The 22,020-nt window shown below is 43.0% G+C and overlaps 2 protein-coding genes across 4 annotated transcripts in view; both read left to right on the forward strand.

Moving 5' to 3' along the window:
• The window catches only part of gli1 (GLI family zinc finger 1), a 61,163-nt gene extending 56,025 nt beyond the window's left edge, over positions 1-5,138 (forward strand). For both annotated transcript variants that reach the window (XM_004547684.3, XM_076884315.1), the window contains 2 exons: positions 7-310; positions 518-5,138. In XM_004547684.3, coding sequence (XP_004547741.3) covers positions 7-310; positions 518-3,072 — 2,859 coding nt within the window. In that variant the 3' untranslated portion in view covers positions 3,073-5,138. The remainder of the gene's footprint in view (positions 1-6; positions 311-517) is intronic.
• Positions 5,139-9,256: 4,118 nt separating this feature from the next.
• Positions 9,257-22,020, forward strand: part of LOC101473210 (zinc finger E-box-binding homeobox 2) — a 28,683-nt gene continuing 15,919 nt past the window's right edge. For both annotated transcript variants that reach the window (XM_023155062.3, XM_004547690.4), the window contains exon 1: positions 9,257-9,557. In XM_023155062.3, coding sequence (XP_023010830.2) covers positions 9,500-9,557 — 58 coding nt within the window. In that variant the 5' untranslated portion in view covers positions 9,257-9,499. The remainder of the gene's footprint in view (positions 9,558-22,020) is intronic.

Raw genomic sequence — 22,020 nt, forward strand, 5'->3', positions numbered from 1 at the left:
TTCCAGAAATCCCAACCAAGCCCTGGTGGTCAGTCTTCCTGCAGTAGCGAACGTTCTCCACTGGGGAGCACCAACAACAACGACAGCGGTGTAGAAATGAACCCTAATGCAGCCGGTAGTCTGGAGGACCTCACAGCATTGGAAGATGGTGTTGCAGGTGGAGGGGGAGGTGGAGGGGAGCCGGGAACAATGGGAATGTCAGCGCAGGCTCTGAAGAGGCTGGAGAATCTAAAGATTGACAAGCTGAAGCAAATCCGCAGGCCAACCCCTCCTGGACGCGGTGGCAGCAACAAGCTTCCTGCAATACCTGGTACATGGTGTCATAAAACAAGTTAAAATCAATGCATAAACATAGAACTACAACTGCTGAGCTTAAATATACCTTAGATTTTTACATTAGCTGTTCAGTAATGTTTTCACTGGAACACACTGAATTTTTAAAAAACTAAATAAAATATTGTTAATTTGTAACAATTTAACACTTCTAAGCTGTTTCCTCCTGGATGTTTGTTTTCAGGTCCAGGGGAGAGTATGGGAATGTGTGCACCTTCTCCACTTCTCTCAAATCGACGTGTTATGGAGCTGTCCAATCATGAGCTTGGAGGGGGAACAGTTGCCTGCTCTACTAATGACAGGAGAGGAAGTGGCACCAGCAGTCTAAGCTCAGCCTACACCGTGAGCCGTCGTTCCTCCATGGCTTCTCCTTACCTGTCCAGCCGACGCTCCAGTGATGGCTCGCAAATGGGAGCAACGGTTGGGGGAGGATGTCACCTTCTGGGCGCAGAACAGGCTGGGGGAGACCCTCTCTCTCCTGAGACCAATCGCAGAGGAGCTCCATGTCCTGGAGGCGGGTTGCCCGGCCTTCCTAATTTAACCCCAGCTCAGCAGTACAGCCTAAAAGCCAAATACGCTGCAGCCACTGGTGGACCACCACCTACTCCTTTACCTAATATGGAGCAGCCAGGTACTCCTGGCAGAAGAGGAGGTGTTTTGAGTGAGTACCATGGTCAGCCTTTGCCTCCTTTCCTTCAGCAAGCTGGTCCTCGTAGGCATAGCGCCAACACAGAGTATGGCACCGGTGTTATCTACCCTCACCAAGCTCCAGGTAATAACAACAGGCGAGCCAGTGACCCAGTTCGTGCCGCTGCTGACCCTCAAGCTCTTCCCAAGCGCTTCAATAGCCTTAATAATGTAGCCATGATGGGCCGAAGGAATGCACTGCAACACCGTGGCTCTGACACCAGCCTTGCCCGCCATATGTATTCCCCCCGGCCTCCGAGCATTACGGAGAACGTAATGATGGAAGCTATAGGTATGGAGCCCCACCACGCTGACAACAGGGATCGCTCCATGATGTTGCCACCTGCAGAGAGAAACTTCATGGGATATCAGCAACACAATCACACCCTTGGAGGAGTAGATGGAGGTCCCATTTCAACTCAGCTGTCCCCGAGCCATGATGCCCTGAGCTGCCCCGAGAGGGGTTACATGCAGCGGCAGTACCCGAGCCAGGGAGGGGACGTGACTGCCAGCGCTGGTGTAAATCCAATGGCACAGGCAAGACCTGTTCATTCAGAAGGCATGTCGAATGCACTTCTGCAACAAGCTGAGTACAGTATGAGCAATTGCCAGCTCAGTCCCTCTGGTCCCCATTACCCTAGTGTAGGCCAAGGTGGTGACGCTGGAGGTCCCTGGAATGACACCCATAGCCAGGTCCAAACATCCAGCCATACTCTTCAGAACCAGCAAGCTATGCAGTATTCAGAAACTAGCTTGCACCCACAACAAACGCAGGCTCACTTCAACAATCAAACAGGCCTCTACAGCAGTTCAGATGGAACCCACAAACTCATAATCAAGCCTGAGCAGCAGTTCCACCCTGGGATGGGAGCTGGAGATGCCTGTCAGAGCGCTAAGCTCCATCATCAACGCATGCTTCTGCAGCAAACGCAGGGTTACCCACAACAAACAGGGCAGGTAATGATGAGGAACTCTAACAACCCCAGGTGTGACTTTCAAGGGCCAAACCAAAACCCTTTTCCCAGTGGAGAGGGATTAAGTCTGGGCTGCGCTGGCTCTGCACTGGCTGATGGTCAGAGGTCAGAAACCCCAATGATGCAGGTAAAGGAGATGATGGTGAGGAGTTATGTGCAGTCCCAGCAAGCACTCATGTGGGAGCAGCAGCAAGAGCAGCAGCAGAGTGGATTAAAACCTTCTCCTCTCTCTGACAATATGGATCTGAGTGGTCAGGCAGCGATGATCCAACACAGTCCACAGCACCAAAACCAAAATCTTTATTCCAGCCAGACCTATCCTTACCCCAACCAGAACCTGGTCATGAGTCCTCAGGCCCACAGCCGTGTGCCAAGCTCAGTAACACCTAAAGACCAGCAGATGGCAGGTCTCCAAGGTTCATGTTATAACCAGGAAATGGTGGTCCCCAGACCTCCTCAGGGCCGAAAACCTCTCAGCCGCCAGAGTAGTCTGTCACAGGTGGGAGGAGGCTACCTTGGCAGCCCACCACACCTGAGCCCTGTCCATTCCACTTCCAGTCCCAGGCGAGGCGTTCGACTTCCTCCTGTCCAGCATCCACAGCATCCCCAGAGTGAAATGTTCTCTCCTTCCAACAACAACAACAACGTATACTACTCGGGTCAGATAAACATCGGTATGGAGAAAAACATGGACGCTCAAAACGGGCCTTGTCTTAACCAGCAGCACAGTATGGGGTCCAGTCTGGACCCAGTAGGTGGCACAAAGTCCACCCCTTTGGCTAACTATCCTGAGTCTGGCCCCATTTCAAACGCCCTAGAAAACTTGGACTTGGACAATGCTCGCATAGACTTCACTTCCATCATCGACGATGCCGACTCTTCGTCGTTCAGCGATGTCAACAATCCCATCCAAGATCAACCGGGATCTTCGTCCCAGGCCTCATCCCGCCTCACCACACCCCAGACTTCTGTCAGCTTGGCTGCAGGGTCTGGCCTGTCTAACATGGCTGTGGGCGACATGACATCCATGCTAACCTCACTAGCTGGGGAGAATAAGTACCTGAATACACTGTCTTAGAAGACAACTCCTTGGCAGCTATACAGAAATTAAGGCTAACAATCACACTCTGGCCTTTACCAGGTTAAATGCAACCAGCCTGAGGTTTCAGAAAAGAAAACAAATTCTGTCCCTTAACATGATTTTTCTCTCGTACATTATAAGAAAACTGAGTTGTGTAAAAACAGAAAAAGTTTTAAAACAGAATAAAAATCTGTGCTGTTTTATACCTGTATGCTTTTATATGTAAACTGAACATCTTCCGTATTTTTAAAACCAGGATCCCGAGCTGGCGAGCATCTTTTAATACTTCTCTGGAAAATTTTAGTTGAGACCAAGCTACTATTGTGATCCCTCCACACAGGTCGAAATTTTACAAATCCTCACCCAAAAACCTTAAAACCAAAGGTGCCTGATCAGCGTCTCGCAGTTATCTCCCGCTGCCTCGGTACTCGGTGTTTTTCTGTGCCTGCACACGGAGCTGTTTGCCTGAATGACGCTGAACTTCTTTCTGAACGGGCATTCCAGTCACGTATGGAGCACAGAAGGAAACATGTAAATAAGTTTATACAGCGTGTCATGTATGTGACATTAGGTAATACCCCTGTCTTAATGGACTGCTTGGTTTCTGAAGGCTAATGCTGAGGGATGTCATAGTAAAATGTTTGACAAGTTAAGAGAAAAAATGCTTTTAGTGATCGTGAAATCATTTTTCCTTATCGCTGAGGATTTCTTCCTTATCAGGAGCAACACAGTATGCTACCAGAGCAATGTCAGTATTCCCACACAAACACACTTTCCCCTGCACGTGACCGCACAGAGACACTCAGGATGTGTTTGAATCTTTGGTGTTCATATTACATGTATGTTGTAATTGCCTTTCCAGACAGAGAGTTTGCACTCCACATGTTTACTGTAATTATTCTTAAAGCAGCTGTGTATGTATTTTTTTCCATTTGTGTTCATACAGTGAGCAAAGCTCGAACATAACACGTATCCACAATCCCCACTACATGTCAACATGTGTAATATACTCAAACATCCCTTTACTCAAAGTTAACCTCAACTACAGCTCATATGTGACTCAGCTGAGTATGGTGGGTATTCAAGCTACTGGATACAAATTGACTCAGCTGGTCTGTACAGATTATTAATAGTTGCCTAACTGTTGAGAATCTGAGGTACATTCAGAGTACGGTGCTGCTGCACTTTGGCTCTAATCCCAAAGAGGAGTTGCATGAAAAATGCTGCGTTAATAGTCCACAACAGGGCATCGGCATGAGTGGGGTTTTTTTAAATAAATAATTGCTACCACTGTTGTAAAATTGTCATTTTCTTGGCACACTGAGGTACTTTTGTGCAACTTTTGAGCTGTATGATGCAGAAGTAGGCTGCAGCGCTTTATACGAGAACTAATTTTATACTGTGGCTTTGCACTGACTGCAGCACTGTGTGTCTCCGTCTCTTATTACTAATAACATGAACCTCTTGGTTTTTTTTGACAATAAAGAATATTTGCAGTATTTTTTTAAAATAGTCATTCAAGAACACACCTGACCGTGCCTACACTCAGCAAAGCCACATTAAAGTATTGATGAAGCATTTCACATGACTTTTCAGCTCATAATAATAATGATGCCACTGTAAAGTTTACTAAGCATTAGCAGGAACGGGGGGAGAGTACAATCTACCAAAGACATCTACAAATGAGAAAAACATGCACAAATAGTCTATTTTTAACACAACACTAACACTAGAAATAAGGGCATGAACATTGACTGATAGTGCTATGCTTTAGAATGTATGAAATGTTTTGTAAAAAAAAATTGTCTTTTTATATTAATGAACTTCATGGATGTCGCCTTCTATGTGTGTATTTTTTTATGTAACTGTCACCTTTCATTCTGACTTTTTTGCTGGCAAAAGAATATCACCTGTAGCTACCGAAAATTAAAATAGCAGCAATAACTATATTAGACAAAAGCCCAAGTGTTATATTTTGTGTACAATTTTCTACATTTTTATACATATGTGCTATATTTTACCATTTTATGAATAAACATGTTGAGTTTGGGATGGATGCAGAATGTTTGTGGTCCAACTTTTCTGTTGCATGTTTCTTGTTGTGTGATGCAGTTTTGTTCCACATATGCTCAAATGAGCAATATGGAGTTGTTGTTTTTTGTAGTGCTCATGTGTTGAAGAGTGAATTATGCGTTAAACATGGATCTAGGTTAACAAACAAAATTGTATATAAAGAGGATTTAATATTTGTCCTTGCTACAAGCAGTCTTTTTGTCTGGTGAGTTAATGCAGTGACTCCGTTTCTCCAGTAGAGTGCAGTAGAACATGAGGAGCGTGGGCAGACACTGTAGGCTCTTTAAATTTAATTCTCTGCAAACGAAGACCTGATAGCGTTGCTTGCTGTACTTAATCTGTCACTCCCGCGAGGGCTTAAATGGAATTACTCTTCCAAATTATTCAAATTTGGTCTGTCCAAACGACCAAGCTGAAGGCTTGGTCGTCCTAAATCATCAGTGTTTTTAATCCCACAGACTGTTTCCATCTAATTGTTTTTATTATTATTAAAACCTCATAGCAGTTATGTGTTATGGGTTTGAGCGGTCTGCTAAGTCGATGAGCAGCGAAACTGGCTGGACTGGCTCTGTGGTCAGTGGGCACTGTGGAAACGCAGTGGTAGATGGTGGTGTGAACATGAGTCAAGAATAGTTTAAGCAGAAAGTCTTTTTCCCCTCAGGCTGGAGTAAAATTAGAGAAAACGGAAAAGAAAAGTATATTTCCTCCCTGTAATAAACTTGCGATTATTGCTGTATCCTGGGACTCCACGAGGTATCCTTCCGCCGGGACGAGGAGAACCATGTACACCTGTTCAAACTTCACCTCTAAACACTGAGCGACTGATTAAAAGAAACATTATGAATTTTGGTAAGTTGACCATAAGTCGCAGTTTACGTTATTGTTCATGTTTTGTCGTGAAATCGTGAAAATGCGCCCAACCATAGTCCCAGTCAAAAGGTCAAAACGAAGGCATTCGGTTTTCCTTACAGGCGCGTGAGCTGTAGTAACCATAACGTCATTAAATAAAAGCACCGCGCGAACGAGCCAAACCAGCTAACTGATTTATAACTGACTGCAACTTGTAATAAAGTCACTACAGGCAAACTTTTAAAACTGAAATATTAGAATACCAGTGTCACCTCCTAATAACTACTGGTTACACAGATTTCTCCTCCTTTGACCAAAATAATTTGTCATTTAATCGATTCTTCTTCTTTTTCTTGATAAGCCCGAAAAGCTGATTTACATTACAGAGCTGGCTTTCTAAGATGTTGTCACTACCTTTACTTTCTCCAGTGGCTAATTTTGATCCGGGGCCCCAGTGTGCTTAGACTATATTGGCGTTGCGGTGTTGTGGCATGGCACAGCAGACTCACGGGCAGCCACTACAGCCTGGCAGTGATACTGAAGCTGACTCATTTGCTCCAAGGCAAGGGGAAGTTTTACTGAGGGACTACTGATTTGCACTCTGGCATATCCAGATTTGTGATTTGAAACAATAGCTCTGTTTCCACAGAGGGGTCACATAAGGTGTTTGCAGAAGCATCTATGCTGAGAGAGGACAAAAAGAAGAATTACACTTATAAATAAATGCACATACACATGCACATGTTAGTGCAAAACAAACTTATTTTACCTCGCCCATGTACACTTAAGAGGCCACCTATAGATGCAACTGACAGAGATGGGCTCTATAAAAAGTAGTAAAATTTCACCCTTTTAAAGATAATGCCTTCTAAAAGACTTGAATGGTGCTCATTTTAAAGGATTTACTGCAAAGCTTTAGTGGTTACACTGTAATCTTGCTTGACAAAATGACCAAATCTAAAGCGCACTGACCTGCTCTGATATGCTCAAAATGGGCATTATCCTCTTTCTTCTTTCAGACCAAAGGCTTTGCGAGGCAAAACATGTCTCCTTTCACCAAACCAGAGCAAGTGCGTGTCAAAAAAGAAAAAAATCTAATGTAATAAGTCAGATGGCAGTAATATCAAGATAGTGTTGTTGCTCGTCTGTAATGTGGTCACCATTTTTCTGTGGCGAATGGAAATACCAAAATAAGAACAGAGTTTTTCAAATGCAAAGAAGTGGGCAGCATAATGACTTTTCTCTTTTCTTGTCTTGCCATTCAGAAGAAGGCTTTTCTTTCCCTTTGTCACTTAGACTGGCATATAATTAACTCCTGCTTAATATGCTGTGTAAGGGCTCTCCTCCCCATGCAAGAAGCTTTGAACCCACAGACCACAGATTGGGACAAAACCCCAGTAGGACTGCTTCCTTCATGTGTGTGTGTGTGTGTGTGTGTGTGTGTGTGTGTGTGTGTGTGTGTGTGTGTGTGTGTGTGAGTGTGTGTGAGAGAGAGAGAGAGAGAGAGAGCGGTGTTGTTTAAGCATGACAGGACAAAACTCAAACTATACCACCACAGTGTTGCTCCACCTGGGTGTAGTCAGTTTATGAAAATAAGTGTAATATAGCGCATCTTTTTTTGTTTGTTGAATAGATGCTTTAGCTCAGGCAGCACGTGACCTTCAACCAAAATTTATAACCTGAGTGAAATCACTTCACGTTTTGCTTGGAAAAATCCACCTATCCATCGCATCGACGTGGATGTGGAGGTATTTAAAATTTACAAAAAAAGAAAGAAAGCAGCTCCCAGGACCTCTGAGGCACCTCTGCACCCCTGTGACCCTCATCTGTGCCAAAGTTTATTGCCCCTCCTCATCCACCTCCTCTCCACCCTCTCCTCCATCCATCCTACCACAAAGAGCCATGATGACCCTTGTGTCCTTCTCTTTCTTCTGCCCTGTGCTCCCTCCCCACCTTCAGGATGCCTTCTCTTCCAGAATCCATTAAAGAAAAAAAAAAACCTCCTCATGTCATGATGGCAAAGGAATGAAAGGGGAATGTATTTTGGGACGGGGTATAGGTCTTGTTTTAAATGTAAAGTTGAGCTCATGTAGTGTTGGAAAAAGTAACAAGATGGAAGTAATTTGAGTACTATAAAAATGCCTATATATTTCAAATATATCCCTTAAGGCTTATTCTGATTCTTAAAGTCTGCTCATTCTGGTTGGCTACTCCGTTTGCTGTTGGGTTGCCTTCTCGTTAAAAAAAAAAGTCAGTGTGTATAATCTCCCTTTACTTCTCCATCTTTAGCCTAACTTAATCTGGGTCACTCTGTCAGGTCCCTGTTTGTTTGCCCCACGTGGACTCCCTGCAGCGGGACACATTATGCGCCGTGAAAAGCTACCTGGTCGCTCTTATTATGCGGCAAAGCCACTCAAAGGTGGAGGGGGCAAAAAAAAAAAAAAAAAGAGCCAAGGTAGGGGTCCTGAACGCTACGTTAGAGTTTTATTTCGGATGTTTTTTCAGTTGCAAAACAGATTACGGTGCAGGTTGCAACACAAAAGACTGTCAATGCATCACTTCCTACAGCCATCCCAAGCTGAATAGGGCGCAGGACGGGGTCCACTCCGGGATACTCGGGCGCAGGTGCGACTGCGGCTTGAATAATAGCCAAGCCGTAAAACACGGAGGGGAGGGGGAAGGGGAGGGGGGATGGGCGGTGGAGAGGGGTTATATATACCTGTTGTCATTAACCTGCATTTAGTGTAAAAATGTTGCAGACTGAGCCTATAATTTAGTCCCAGGCAGAGAGCCTACAGATTCAAGGAGAGACGTTGCGCCTACTGTGGTGGCTCCATGAGAAAGGAGCTCACGCTGCAGAGACAGGGAGAGCCTTTCCTGATCAGCTAAATTATAAAAAATTACACCTGCAACGAAGAGAACACTCTTAATCCCATCACCAAATCTCACCATTGTTTTAAAAAAAATCTTAATAATAACTGGCCCCATAAACAACCCAGCCTAATTCACCTTTAACTGCATTAATAATTTATAACATTTTCATTCATCTCAGCAGCTGTCTTTAGATAATGCATGGAGGAACATTTTCAGTATGGCCAGTATGGCTTTAATTTTTCCCCAATAGATGGAGGCAACGAGGACCTTGTCGCTTTCGGGGTAGAGAGGAGGTGCAAGGGAGCAAATTCGAGATATGCTGTCAAAGTGTAACAGAGTCGGGTCTTTTGTTTTTTGTAACTGTCAGGCTGTATGAGCACTCGGACTGGGGAAGGTGTATGTTTACGATGCCAAGACTGACCTCAGGGCCAGCCTCTGCCGCTGACATCACTCCTTACGGCTCGTCGCCTTCGCTCGCGTGGGAGTCCCATCAAGGTCTGAGGCTCCCGCTGTGACCGAAGGCGATGCTTCTACACCATTCATTCTCAAGGCAGCCACTCAGGACACGCAGTCGCACCGCTCCCCAGACAACTTTTTATTTTTTCCTGAAAATAAACAAAGCCCAAAGATGACAGAAGAAAGTCGGGGAAAGCGTAGGAAACAAGCCAACCCCAGGAGAAACCGAGGTAAGAGGCGTGAAGACGAAAACTTTTTGAAAAAGTTGGTAATGATGTTGGCGTGTTGCTGCAGCGGGCAGGAGCCCTCACTGAGAACTGCGCTCGTTTCTTGTGTGATTTCCAGATGAAAACTACACTTTCTTTTAGCCCCCGTTTAGTGCTGTTCTGTATACTATAATTTCATGCTTCATACGCTTTTTTTCCCTTACATGTCTTGTGAAAGCCTTGCAGATTAATACACAGGGATGGACCGTCAGTTTCGGTCTGGACCACAGGGATTATTCTACCTGGGAATTCAAAACTTGTGGCTGCTCGCTTTTAAGGAAAACTTTTGGACTTTTCTTTACTGATTTAAAAAGAAAAAATCATTTCTAAATAAAAAGAAAAAGCACAAAGAACTATATACAGCCCAATAAACTGTAATGAAGTCGGATAGACTATTTAATTTATTTTCCTTACTAGGAAATCCTTGTTGTCAAACTACATCTTACAGTCCCCCTGTTATGTAGTGCAGTGCGCTTGGCTCGTACGCAACCTCTGACACGCAGTTTAGTTGCTTTTCACGCGGAAAGTTAACCTGCTCTGACACTGCAGCTTTCTAGGTTTCAGTTCCCTTATTTTTTACTGTTGGATTTTTTTTAGTTTGCAGCAACTTTTATGCAGTTCGATATTCTTTTGTCTGATGGTTGTCAAAAATAGACTGTGCAGCATCTGGAGAAAAAGGAAAAGCTTTGAATTAGTGTCCTGCAACTAAAAAGGGTTTTATTTAAAAAAAGAAAAGAAAATAAAAGTACACATTAAAAAATATGTACATTAAAAAACAAAATTTCTAAATGTGATTCAAAGCAGAAATTCCTTGTGCACAACTCTTCAGCTCTGCTATGGTGCACAGTTAACATTTTTTATCTTTCTCTAATTCTTTTGTGATTATCCATCTTGATTATCAAGAATTAGCTGAAAGTGTCAGTTGACCTTGAGGCTTCAGATCTTGTCAGTCTCTCTGCATGCACTTCCCAAAACTGTTCTAAGAGGAACTTCAAGACTGCATGCTGTATTTAGAAAGTTTGTTAAGACGCTGCTCTGCATGCAGCAAGCAGCACATGTTTGTTTGTCGCTCTTCAGGTGTGTGTATCCTTGCTTCTGTTTGTGAGTTCTGATAGGCACACATTTAAAATAACAGTTGTTCTTCCAGCCTTCTAATAAGGACTGAAAATATATGTTGGAATCAAATCCTACTTCCCTAACCCTGGACTCTAAAATTATCCACAACATTGAACACTGAATGTTTCTCGAACCCTAAATTTAACTTGAAACCCCTTTCTAAATATATCAAATGGAAACCTTAGACTAAAACCTCTGAATTATGCTAATAATAATGGAGTATATGCTGCTGGCACTTCACTGCAGAGAAAGCCATTACTCTAAATGTAAATGAATCCCCAGGACAGAAAGAATTAAGTTGGGTTAGTTTGGGCTCTTTTTTTGTCATCTCAGAGCATATTTTGTCATTAAAAAGTGGCCAGGGCAAGGGCGCACACAAACACATGGATGGAGTTTCTTTTAAGAGCCATCGCAAACCATACACTGCTGTTGTTTGCCTCAGATCTGGCATGCAAGCGCGACAAAGCTAGCTGGTGTAAGGAGTTGGTTTGCTCGTTTATTAGTTTGGTTTAAGTGCTTCCTCATTTTATTCATAAAGGTGTGAATTCTAGCAAAGCGTCACCAGGGTGAGATCCTCTCTGACCGCTCAGCTTTAACGGGTACTCGTGTGTGCATGTGCACACACACACTCTCACCTTTGACTGTCACGATGCAGTTTGTCGACCGACTTCACTCTGTTTCACAGATCAACAGCATCACGCTACCGTGAAAGCTATCAGCTAAAAAGCACACTTACTGACAAGGACCTGTCACTTATCAGGCCACCAGAAAAAAACTGTCCAGTTTTTTCTTTTTTTTTTAAAATTCTTGCAGTGATCGTAGAGAAGAGATAAGCATCACCTGCTGTCAGTTTCCAGTAAAATTTATTAAGTAATAGGATCTGAAGAAATGAAGGCATGTTAAAAACGAACAGGAACTGAAAGGAAACTGATTATGAATTGATATTAAGCTTAGTCACATTAACTCATGTTGATGGATGTTTTCCGTGAAACATCTATTTTTAGGCTCTCTTTTGTAATTATTATCAGTGCTTAGTGCACCAACCAGAGTACTTACACAAAGTATAAGCCACAAACACATCAGTGCATGCAAAGAGGTTTTTTTTGCGTGTAACATGATTGCTGCATGTGCATCCTCATGTTAGAGTGCAGATGTGTGTATTAAAGCAGAATTTGGAATGTGCTGGGCTGGAGGCGGCTGTGCGAGGAGGGAGTTAAAGGTCCTTGATAAAACCAAATGAATTTGGCAGACCCGACTCATAAGACAGAGATCTGGGGATCTCTTCCAAACCAGAAGAAAGAGAAAAAGCACTAACTTTTCTTCCCTCTCCAAGGCGCCCATTGATTATGTCTCTGTCTACCCCAATAAAACCGTCAATGTTCAGCAATATCGAGCAATGTGAGGAAATTACAACTTTTCATTCCTGGCAGATTGGAAAAAGTCCCGCGATCAAGACTGGAAACCTATACAGTTAAACCTGTATTTACTGATCTACCAGTTAGAGTGTGAGAATTAATTAGCCGAGAACACAGCCATCAGCTCAACATCAGGCCTCTGTACACAGCCAGTGACACAGATGCTGAAATTGTCGAAGAAGAAGAGTAGTGAAAGGGATCGAGACAGATTTGTGAGAAGTTATTTCAGTTTCTGTAAAACAGACGTAATGAAACAACTCCTCATATCTTATTTTCTCTTATTGCATTTGTTTGGCATAATTTATTCTAACTGTATCTGGGCTTTCCCCTGAGCCATTTCTTGCCAGAACAACATTGTCACATGTGATCAGACTGAATCTTTGCTTTCAGGACCGTGCACACCCTCACAAACATATCTAGTTCTGCTGCTTTGCACTTTATGTTTTGTTGGTTCATTAAAAACCTCACTCTGTCGTTGAGTGGATGTGCCTGTTTAAGAGAAAGCTTTCTCTCTCTCTCCCTTTCTCATTTTCTCCTTTTTTTCAAGTGCCAATATATTTAAACTCCTTTCCCCCCTTTCTTCTTTCTCCTTCATTGATTTCCAAACCCCAGTCTTTGTATGCAGCTGGGGCCCAGCTGTGTGTCTTTGACTGTGTATGTGTGCGCATACGTGTGTTTGTGTGGGTTTTTCTGGCACACCGCTGCCACAGTGAGCATAGCACACTGTACACAAAGGATTTGAGCAACAAAAAAAAAAAGAAAGAAAAAGGAGAGACTGGGGGGGTGGGGGGAAGCGTTGGAACGTTAAAGGCTGACGTGCTTGTACTGTACAGAGCGGAGGGGCTGGGCCTTTTGGACCGAGCCTACTTTAATGGCAGATGTATCGGCGCTCTGGGATGAGGGGTGGGGAGAGCGAGACAGCAATGAAGAGCTCAGGCACCACAGTTTATTACCAGGACTCTTCAAGGGGCTCAGCTCAGGCGTCAGAACCAGCGGGTGGGAGGGACAGAAGAAGACGAGAAGAGAGGAAGATGACAGAGGTGGGGAAATGATGGGGTTGACAGAGACGGTGAAAACAGCTCTTCGGTTATAAAAGATGAGATGTAGGGTTTGAGGGGTGTGTAGGGTAGAAACAGAGGAGTCACGATGGGCGATGGATCAAGGACAATCTAAGCGTTTCCTTGTTTGTTTCTCAAACGTTCCCACAGCTCCAAGTGTCACAGATTTCTCCCGTCCTTGCTCTGCGTGTTTGATACCCGATCTACACGGCAGAAATGGGGAATCCCTTGATTGAGTCCCTCTGGAATTTTTAAACATGCTCATTCAATTATTGCTCATTCTGATGTTTCCTACAAAGCCAAGCCGCCAAAACAGTCTCATGTCTTACTGTACGTTCATGCCGCACGACTGCCATAGCAGGGATCCTCTCCAGCAGCGATTACTTGGAAAATATTGCCACTGCAATGATTAATTAATGCAGTGCCGTGGTTTCTTCCAATTTTTTTCAGCTGTTACAAAAGCGTCCCTTTCAGGGTATGGCAACAAAAAGTATGCAATTAATTTGGAATCGCTGGGAGATGCTTGCAGTAATGAGGGTTTCATTCAAACTGCACCACTCTGATTCTTTTGTAGAAAAATTGCAACTCCGTTGTAGTTATGAAGAGGCCTCGGTAGACGGAAACTCGAGAAGTGAGTGTATGTCTGTGGATCACACGTTTCAACTGTAAGATAACACTGCTGGCCACAAAGCATATGAGGTGTGTATGCATGTGTGTGTGTTTGTGTGTGTTTGTGTGTGTATATATATATAGGTGACTGGGCATGTACTTATCACATATTTAACAACAACTGTATTTTCACATTGGAGATTCGAGAAAGTTTAACACACTGTATACCCTGATGCTGCAAATCGATTACCTTCAGTACATTTGCAGTCTTATTATTATGTTCTTTGACATTGCTTTGGCACTGCTCCTCAACATCAAGTCTATTTGTGGATCTTCTTTTACTGCAGGCAGCCTGCGTTTGTGTGTTTGATATGCTGCACATGTTTGACAGAAAAAAGAGGTTAAAACTATCCAGATAGGCAGGCTCTCTGCATACACTTTATAGATATGTGCTGTTTTTATCACACCTCAAATTAAATTTGGAAACCCTGCTTCAGCTGTCATGTATTACAAGGGCCAGATGGGTGGCAGAGAAAGAGAGAAGAGAGTCAGAAAAAGAGACAGGGAGAGAAATGAGAGCAGCCTGGCAGGCAGGAAGGCCCCCTCAGCTGGCTGAGAGCGTGCCAGTATATAAAGGAAGCAGGGCAGGAGATTGAATGAGGAATAGTTTGATATGAGGTCGAGAGATGGACAGTATTTGTGGGCTCTGCCTTGATCACCGCTAAGGCGAGGCCACATAACACCTGCCAAAAAACACTGTCTGTGGATTCATCAGTTTAACACTTTTTTCTTCTTTTTAATCGCTTTTCATCTGCTCTTGACAGAGTTTACTTTTTTTTGCAGGGGAGGAGGGGGGGGGGGGGGGGGGGTAGGTTTTTAATGTCTTTAAGATGAATATTAGTCAGTGCTTAACTCATTTCTGGTGACTAAAAATGTTGTTTCATTACCACAGTATTGCAATAGATAGGTTAACCCTTGTGTGGTGTTCGTATTTTTGTTACTCAGCCAGTGTTCATGGGTCTGGTGGACCCGCTAGAGTTTTGGCTTTCCAAATTAACACTATCAAACAATTTTATGTTAAATTACTCAACAGATGTTTACTTCATCCCAATTACAAGACATATGAACAGCAAACATGGTTAATTTTTTCCCTTTACCTTTGTTAGATCACATTTATGAATTAATGTGCTTCTCGTTTTTCTTTTATATAAAATGTTATAAATAAATCAGTTATAATCAAGTGGAGTGAGTGGAAAGACACAACACATTTACACGTGAAAAAATAATTAATTGTTTAATTTTTCTTTTGAAAAAAACTGAACACGGGTCTCACAGACCCGAACACCATACAAGGGTTAAACACGTGGTGCATGTGAACTGCAAGTAGAGAGTCTAAAGTACATAAAGATTGGTAAAAGGAATTAAAGGAGCTGTGGTTTACCATAGTGCTGTTTTGGTATTCCTTATGTGTTACTCAGAACTTTGTAGTTGTGTTTACCATGACCTGGGGGCAGTGTCAAAAATATGATGAGCTTGTTCATGCCATTGTTGATCTTTTAGCCTGGCTCCTGCCAACGGAAAACCAAGTGCAAAACAACAAAATCAATAACAAGGAAAACTTTCCTCTGCAGCTTGTCTTTGCCTCTCATCTGAGCTTTTTTTTAGCATTTTATTTTCTCCTTTTAAAAAAATTTCACTTCTTTATCGATCTGTTGTTACTCCGTCTGTATAAACTCTGCATTGGTTAAATTCCCAAAATTCTTCTCTATGAATAAAAACCATAAATCCAGCTTAATTATTTTTTTTTTTTAACTGTGTATGTAGCTTTAAAATGCTGCATTATTAAGTGGTGTAAATGCTACAGTACTGTGCACTAGTCTTGCACCACCACACATTTATTTATCTTTTGCTAGAAAAATGCAAAATAAGTGCAGCAATTTATTGAAACATTAGCAAGCAAACATAAACAAAATACTATATATATCCATCCATCCATCCATCGTCATCCGCTTTGTCCGGGGTCGGGTCGCGGGGGCAGCAGCCTAAGCAAAGAGGTCCAGACCTCCCTCTCCCCAGCCACCTCCTCCAGCTTGTCCGGGGGAATACCAAGGCGTTCCCAGGCCAGCCGAGAGATATAATCTCTCCAGCGTGTCCTGGGTCTGCCCCGGGGCCTCCTCCCGGTGGGACATGCCTGGAACACCTCACCCAGGAGGCGCCCAGGGGGCATCCTTGTCAGATGCCCGAACCACCTCAGCTGGCTCCTTTCGATGTGGAGCAGCAGCTGCTCTACTCTGAGCCCCTCCCGGATGGCCGAACTTCTCACCCTATCTCTAAGGGAGAGGCCAGCCACCCTTCGGAGGAAGCTCATTTCTGCTGCTTGTATCCGCGATCTCGTTCTTTCGGTCACTACCCACAGCTCGTGGCCATAGGTGAGGGTAGGGATGTAGATCGACCGGTAAATTGAGAGCTTCGCTTTTACACTCAGCTCCCTCTTCACCACGACGGACCGGTGCAACGTCCGCATTACTGCAGCTGCATATATATATATATATATATATATATATATATATATATATATATATATATATATATATATATATAGTTTGTAAAATCCTAACAAGCTTAAGTAGTCTTCAGGAAAAGGTCTCCGGGCATCTTGGAGTACATGCAAAGCTCTTCTTTGGAGGTTTCTTCCTTTTTGTTCTGATCTCTGTCAGGACCAAACTGTTTCCGGGCTCAGAGGAGGCCAGTCCATAACTGATAGTGTTGCATTGTGTGTTTTCGATCCAGGTATGCTTTTACTGCATTGTCAGTGTGTTTGGGTTTGTTGTAATGCTGAAAAATGTTTTTGCCAGCCAAGTGCTTTCCACATGGTATTGCACGGTGGAGCAAAATCTGACTAAATATTTCTGCATTTATCATTTATAATATAACCTCTATCCCCTACACCATGTATTGATAGTCATGTGCTTTTTGTGCTGAGGTGTTTTTTCTGTTATCAAACTGTTCTCCCACTAGGAGCTCAGTCTGAGTGGAGTTTTTTTCTCCTCCTCTTACCTCATGTTATGTATTTTCGTTGTTTTTTTCCTATCAGCCTACCTTTCTGACATGTCTCCCCAATGTGATGTTTGTGTAAAGTTGGTCAGAAGGTTCCTTTGTAAGTGTGCATGCGCCATTAGCGTGCTGCCTGCTGTAACCCTAATTTCCTTCGGGATTAATAAAGTATTCTGATTCTGATTCTGACCACTGACTGAAATCCAGACCTGAACCATGACAGAGCCTCCACTGTAGACAATCGCTGTTGTACTTCTGTCCTATTGTCACAGACTATCAGTCCAGTTCTTGCCTACCTCAGCCTTGTCTCCCTGTTTCCCTTTCTTAAGAATGCTCTTAGTCCACTTCTGACGAGGCTTCAGTGAACAGTTAATGCATACGTTTTGGTTTTTTTTGCTTGTTTTGTTCTTTTCCGGACTGTCACTTCTTCTTTTCTTCTTGTCCAGTTTCTGAAAAATGTGTTTTAGGACACACTGCACACCACGCCAAGATATGCAAAGTTTTCAGCTAATGGCTCTCTGGGAATCACCTCATTAGTGGAAAAAATATTATTCTTTCAGAATGTGTTACTTTTGGCCCTCTTTTGCCAATTCAGCTAAATAAATCAGAACAAATTACGTGCTTTTGTTACTAAAAACAAAGTGTCTAAAAATACAATTTGTAATTGTCTCTTTGCTAAGTTGTCTGTTATGTGTAAACATAACACTTCAGTTAGTGACCTTTGTTTTGCTTGAATGATTCATTAGCGGCCTAAAAAAGCATTCCTCTGAAAATGGTCAGGTGCAAGGACTTGAGTGAAACTGAGTAAAACAACACTGATAGACCCTCAGAAAGCCCAGTGTGTGGCTCTGTGTGGCTCCTTGGATGCAAAATGTAAGAAATGAGGGGTGGCTCAAGATTTTTGCACAGTACTGCACATGTTTGAAATACCCAGACTAGTGCTGTAACTAAGGAATACTTTATCATCGGTTAATCTGTGAGTTGTTGTTGTTTATTTTTTGTTCCACACTGCAGTACCTCTTCACAAAAGGGCCTTCTAACAAGCCAGGACTGACAACAAGAACGCATGGGAAAGTTCAACTCCCTCTCTCTGTACCTGTGATCACCTGGTACCACCTATATCTGCCCTGCACATCAATCTCTCTGGTGTACACACACACACACAGTCACTTGGTAGGGAGTAAACATTCCTCACCTGTGGAATGAATGCCCACCTGTAACAGTCGAGGCTTTCGGTGTTTGAAACGCTGATATCAATCACACTCCCTTTAGCTCACTCTTTGGGTTTCTTTTGCGAGTGGAAGAAACCCTGAGCCTCTCCATCAGACACTTTAGAGATGGTGAATGCATTTCCTCTGCACAGCAAAAATTCATGTTATCAGTCAAGTGATTTTGCATACATAGGAGTAAACATGATAAGGTCGCAACTGGAAATCTTAGAAAAGTAATGAGATGCCCGTTCTTGCAAAGCCGTATGTTTTTTAAACGCCATGTTTTCGGACGTGGTCAGTCCAAAACACTCTGGTCAAACTTGCCTCACATGGAGCAAAGATGCATGCTAGAATTATACACTATGAGATCATGCGAACTAGGCTTAAGCTCAGGTATGATAAAGAACATGATGCATACACCGGACGTATTATGGGCTAGAAAGGAAGCAGTGCAGCGTGTATTGGTTCAATCTCTCATTTATCATCATGTAACAGTCTACTAGATAGTCTTATCTCATCCTTTTTTTTTTTTTTGCAGAATTTCTGGTGGTATGTGACAGGTTGCAAAATTGCCAAAACGGGGAAGGTTTTTAATCATAAGGGCCGGTTACTCATAAAAGAAAAATGGAAAGTCAAAGAGTTAAAAAAAATATATATATATTTTAAAGTTGTACAAAATCAATTTCTTTTTCCTTTTTAGTTGCACAGTGAACTTTGGTACCTCAGGGAAGCAGCGTAGTTATGATTATAGAGTGCATGTGTGCAGCACTGCAGGAGGGATGCAAGGGGAAATAAGTCATAAGGCACCCTGGGAGCTTATCAGAGGGAGGTAACATCACTTAAATGATACAAGTAATCGGTAGGTGCGAATGTGTCCAGGCCTCATCCTGGGACCAGACTGAGATTTGAAAGCTTTACTTTTGTGAATTCATTAACTGTCAATCCACAGATTTTAAACTTTTACTGTCGTCCCTCATTCCCCTCAGTCGTTGGTTCTTTCTTCCTGCTCTTTATCATCCCCTCGGTTCTTCTGTATCGCTGTTACCACATATCTCACTTTCCCGTTTTTATCCATTTCTTTTCTTTATTTGATCCTCCTCTCTCCCTGTCGTCTGCTCCACCCAACCCGGGCTCCCCCAATGCTGTACGGTCGCCATCATGTCCCCCCCCTCTCCGAGTACCTCCCCTGTCCCACTGACACCACACGCTGCTCCCATCCCCCGAAAACCACTTCAAACAGCCAGCGCCATCAAAGACCACAGTCAGTCAGCCAGGCAGTCAGCCAGGCAGCCAGTAAGGCAGCCAGTCAGCGAGCCTTCTGCTTTGACTTAAAATTACTGTCGTCCCAGTCGCAAGGCTGCTTTCCTCTTCTGATACACATCAAAGATCCTCTTAAACTCCCCAAGTTTGCTTTTTAAACGTTTTCCTTGTTGAGTCTTTTTTTATGCACATTATTTCACTCGTCGAGGTTTTACACTCTCTCTCTTCTTGCCTCTTTTTTCTAAAACGTGGGCCAGGTCAGTAATGACATGCACACACTTTCTTGTGTGGTTCTGCTGCCTTTGCATTTTTTCTCTGTGACTTTAATTAGTTTCTTTTTTAAGGAGTTGGTTTTCAGGCCTCTTCTGCGCAACAGCACACACACACACACACTCGCACATACGGCACGTATCAAGTGGCAAGCAACCAGTATTCGCATGTGTGTAAATTAATATGCAGTATGATTCATAAATCTTACTAATGAGAACTGCGTAACCACAGAACGACCAGTTTAATAGCGCGTGCTTTTCTTTTTTGTCTGCATCTATTGACGTGTGCGCGCTTCAAGGACAGAAAAAGTGACAAAAGAAAGCCGGTCAGGGCAGAGAGGGAGACGATTTTGTTCACGGGCGTGTGCAATTTAGAGAAAGGCCAAAAAATAAAGCAGAGCGGCACGTTTTTTTTTTCTTTTTGCTATGATGACGTCACATTTTGTCACTTGATAGTTGATAGTTTGGTGTCATAATCGCTCATTTGGGGGATTTGTAATGCCAACATAGGCCAGAGGATGGCGCCACATTTGTATGTTAGGTATGTCTCATCAGCAGGCTGTCTGAACAGAAGAAAATGTATTATTACAAAGCTTGATTAAGACATGTTATTGGATATTATACTTTTTCTACTATTTTTCACTTTTGAATGTGAAGCTGATCAGTCCTTTTGTCAGCTATAGAAGCAGTTCAGTGTGTTTCTGCAGTGGCGAATACCACTGTGGGCTGTGTTCTGATCTTTCAGAACTTAATGGGGTGGGTTCCTCAGAAGTGTATTGTGTTTTAAATCTGCTTTAAGTGCTCAGATTAAGGAATTTTGATCTTTTCTTAATACTAAATCATGCAAAACACCTCTAACACATCTTATATACAGATGTTTTAAGTCAGTGGGATACCAGACATACTTGTTTCCCCCTCAAAACAAATCTCATGGAGTGAGTAACTCAACGTTGCTGCTTGAGTTGAACTAACCAAATCCCACATTGCATAACTGTTAAGCTCAAAGAGAAGTTTTATTTAGTGTTTATCCCTATTAAAAAACTTCAGAACCTTTGTATCCCCGTCAGGGAATGTTTTAATATTCAAAAGGAGCCACTATTGTGTGGTTTCTTGCGCCAACGTACAAAATAAAGAGCCACATCTGAAGTCTGGAACAGTCCCTGAGCATTTTCATGTGTCAGAAAAAAGAGGGAAAACAAATTTGGAGGGGGCAGACTGGGATATTTATAGAGTGGTGTGAGAGTCTTTGCAATGACAGGAGTCTAATGAAGCACAGTTTGGGTTTTGATTCACAATGTGGTGAGCGCGTGGGTCCCCCTGTGACCGTTTCTGCATTCCAGCACCGATCCCTCGGCACACGGAAACCGCGCCACAGGAGGAGGCGAAGGGCCAACTCGAAATAACGTGTTCCTCTAACCGAGCTAACCTTTCTCACCAGCTCCGTTCTGAGTTGCAGCAGATGCACACAGAGTGCGATGGCAGCAAAGCATAATTCATGCATACACAAACACGCTCTCGCACACAGCATGTATGCAGTTGTGAAGTCAACTTGTCACTAGCGGTGAGTCACTGACACACCAAGTGAGTCAAAAAGGGCAATTTAGCCTGACAAAGTTGGGAAGTCCAGAATGATGGTGGCAGTGTGTCACTTTCTAACTTTAGTAGGTCACTTTCTGATTGTCTCGTGTGGGCCTTATTATCATTTTGGAATCAAAACAATGAAAACGGACCTACAAAAGCTCAACTGGGGTCAATTGCTGTGAACAGTGAATACTGTGGACAGAAAAAACATTTCACTGTATGTTGTACCAGCTATAACTACATGTGACAAATAAATAAAGAATTGAATTGAATTGAATTGAATATGTAATCTACGTAAATGTGCAGTTTTGCCTTTTGCTCTAGTTCCTAATATATAGATAGATTTTTTTAAACTACTATTTAGTACATCTGACTCTTTCTCTTTACTGTGTGGCATGCAGCACTGCAAAAAGAGGGTCACTGATGCAGAAACCTCTTTTGCTTTGAAGGTAAAAGTCTGTGTCAGTCAAGGTAACATTGTTTTCTTTGATAAATGTCACTGCGGTGGTCGGGAGGACAGGTAAACACGGTGGCAAACATGCAGGCAGCAGCATACAGGAAACCTCCAAAGGAAGACGACAGACAACCACAAAGCCTTGTTGCACACCTCTTCATACCACACCTTGCCTCATTTTTGCAAAGAGGAAAACTGATTGCTACATTTTCGCATACATAATGCAAAAAACAATGTGATTCTGTTCGATGAACCGCAAAATTTGCTCAAGTCATTTTTAACTCGAGTTGCTTTAATAGTTTTCAGGGCCCATTTATTTGGCTTTTTATTTGCACGCAGAGGCTAAAATGTGAGGCAGAGGTGCTGCTCTTCCTCTTGTTCTTCTTCTACTTTTTTTCAT

This window comes from Maylandia zebra, linkage group LG5 (genome assembly GCF_041146795.1).
Source record: "Maylandia zebra isolate NMK-2024a linkage group LG5, Mzebra_GT3a, whole genome shotgun sequence".
Lineage (NCBI taxonomy): Eukaryota > Metazoa > Chordata > Actinopteri > Cichliformes > Cichlidae > Maylandia > Maylandia zebra.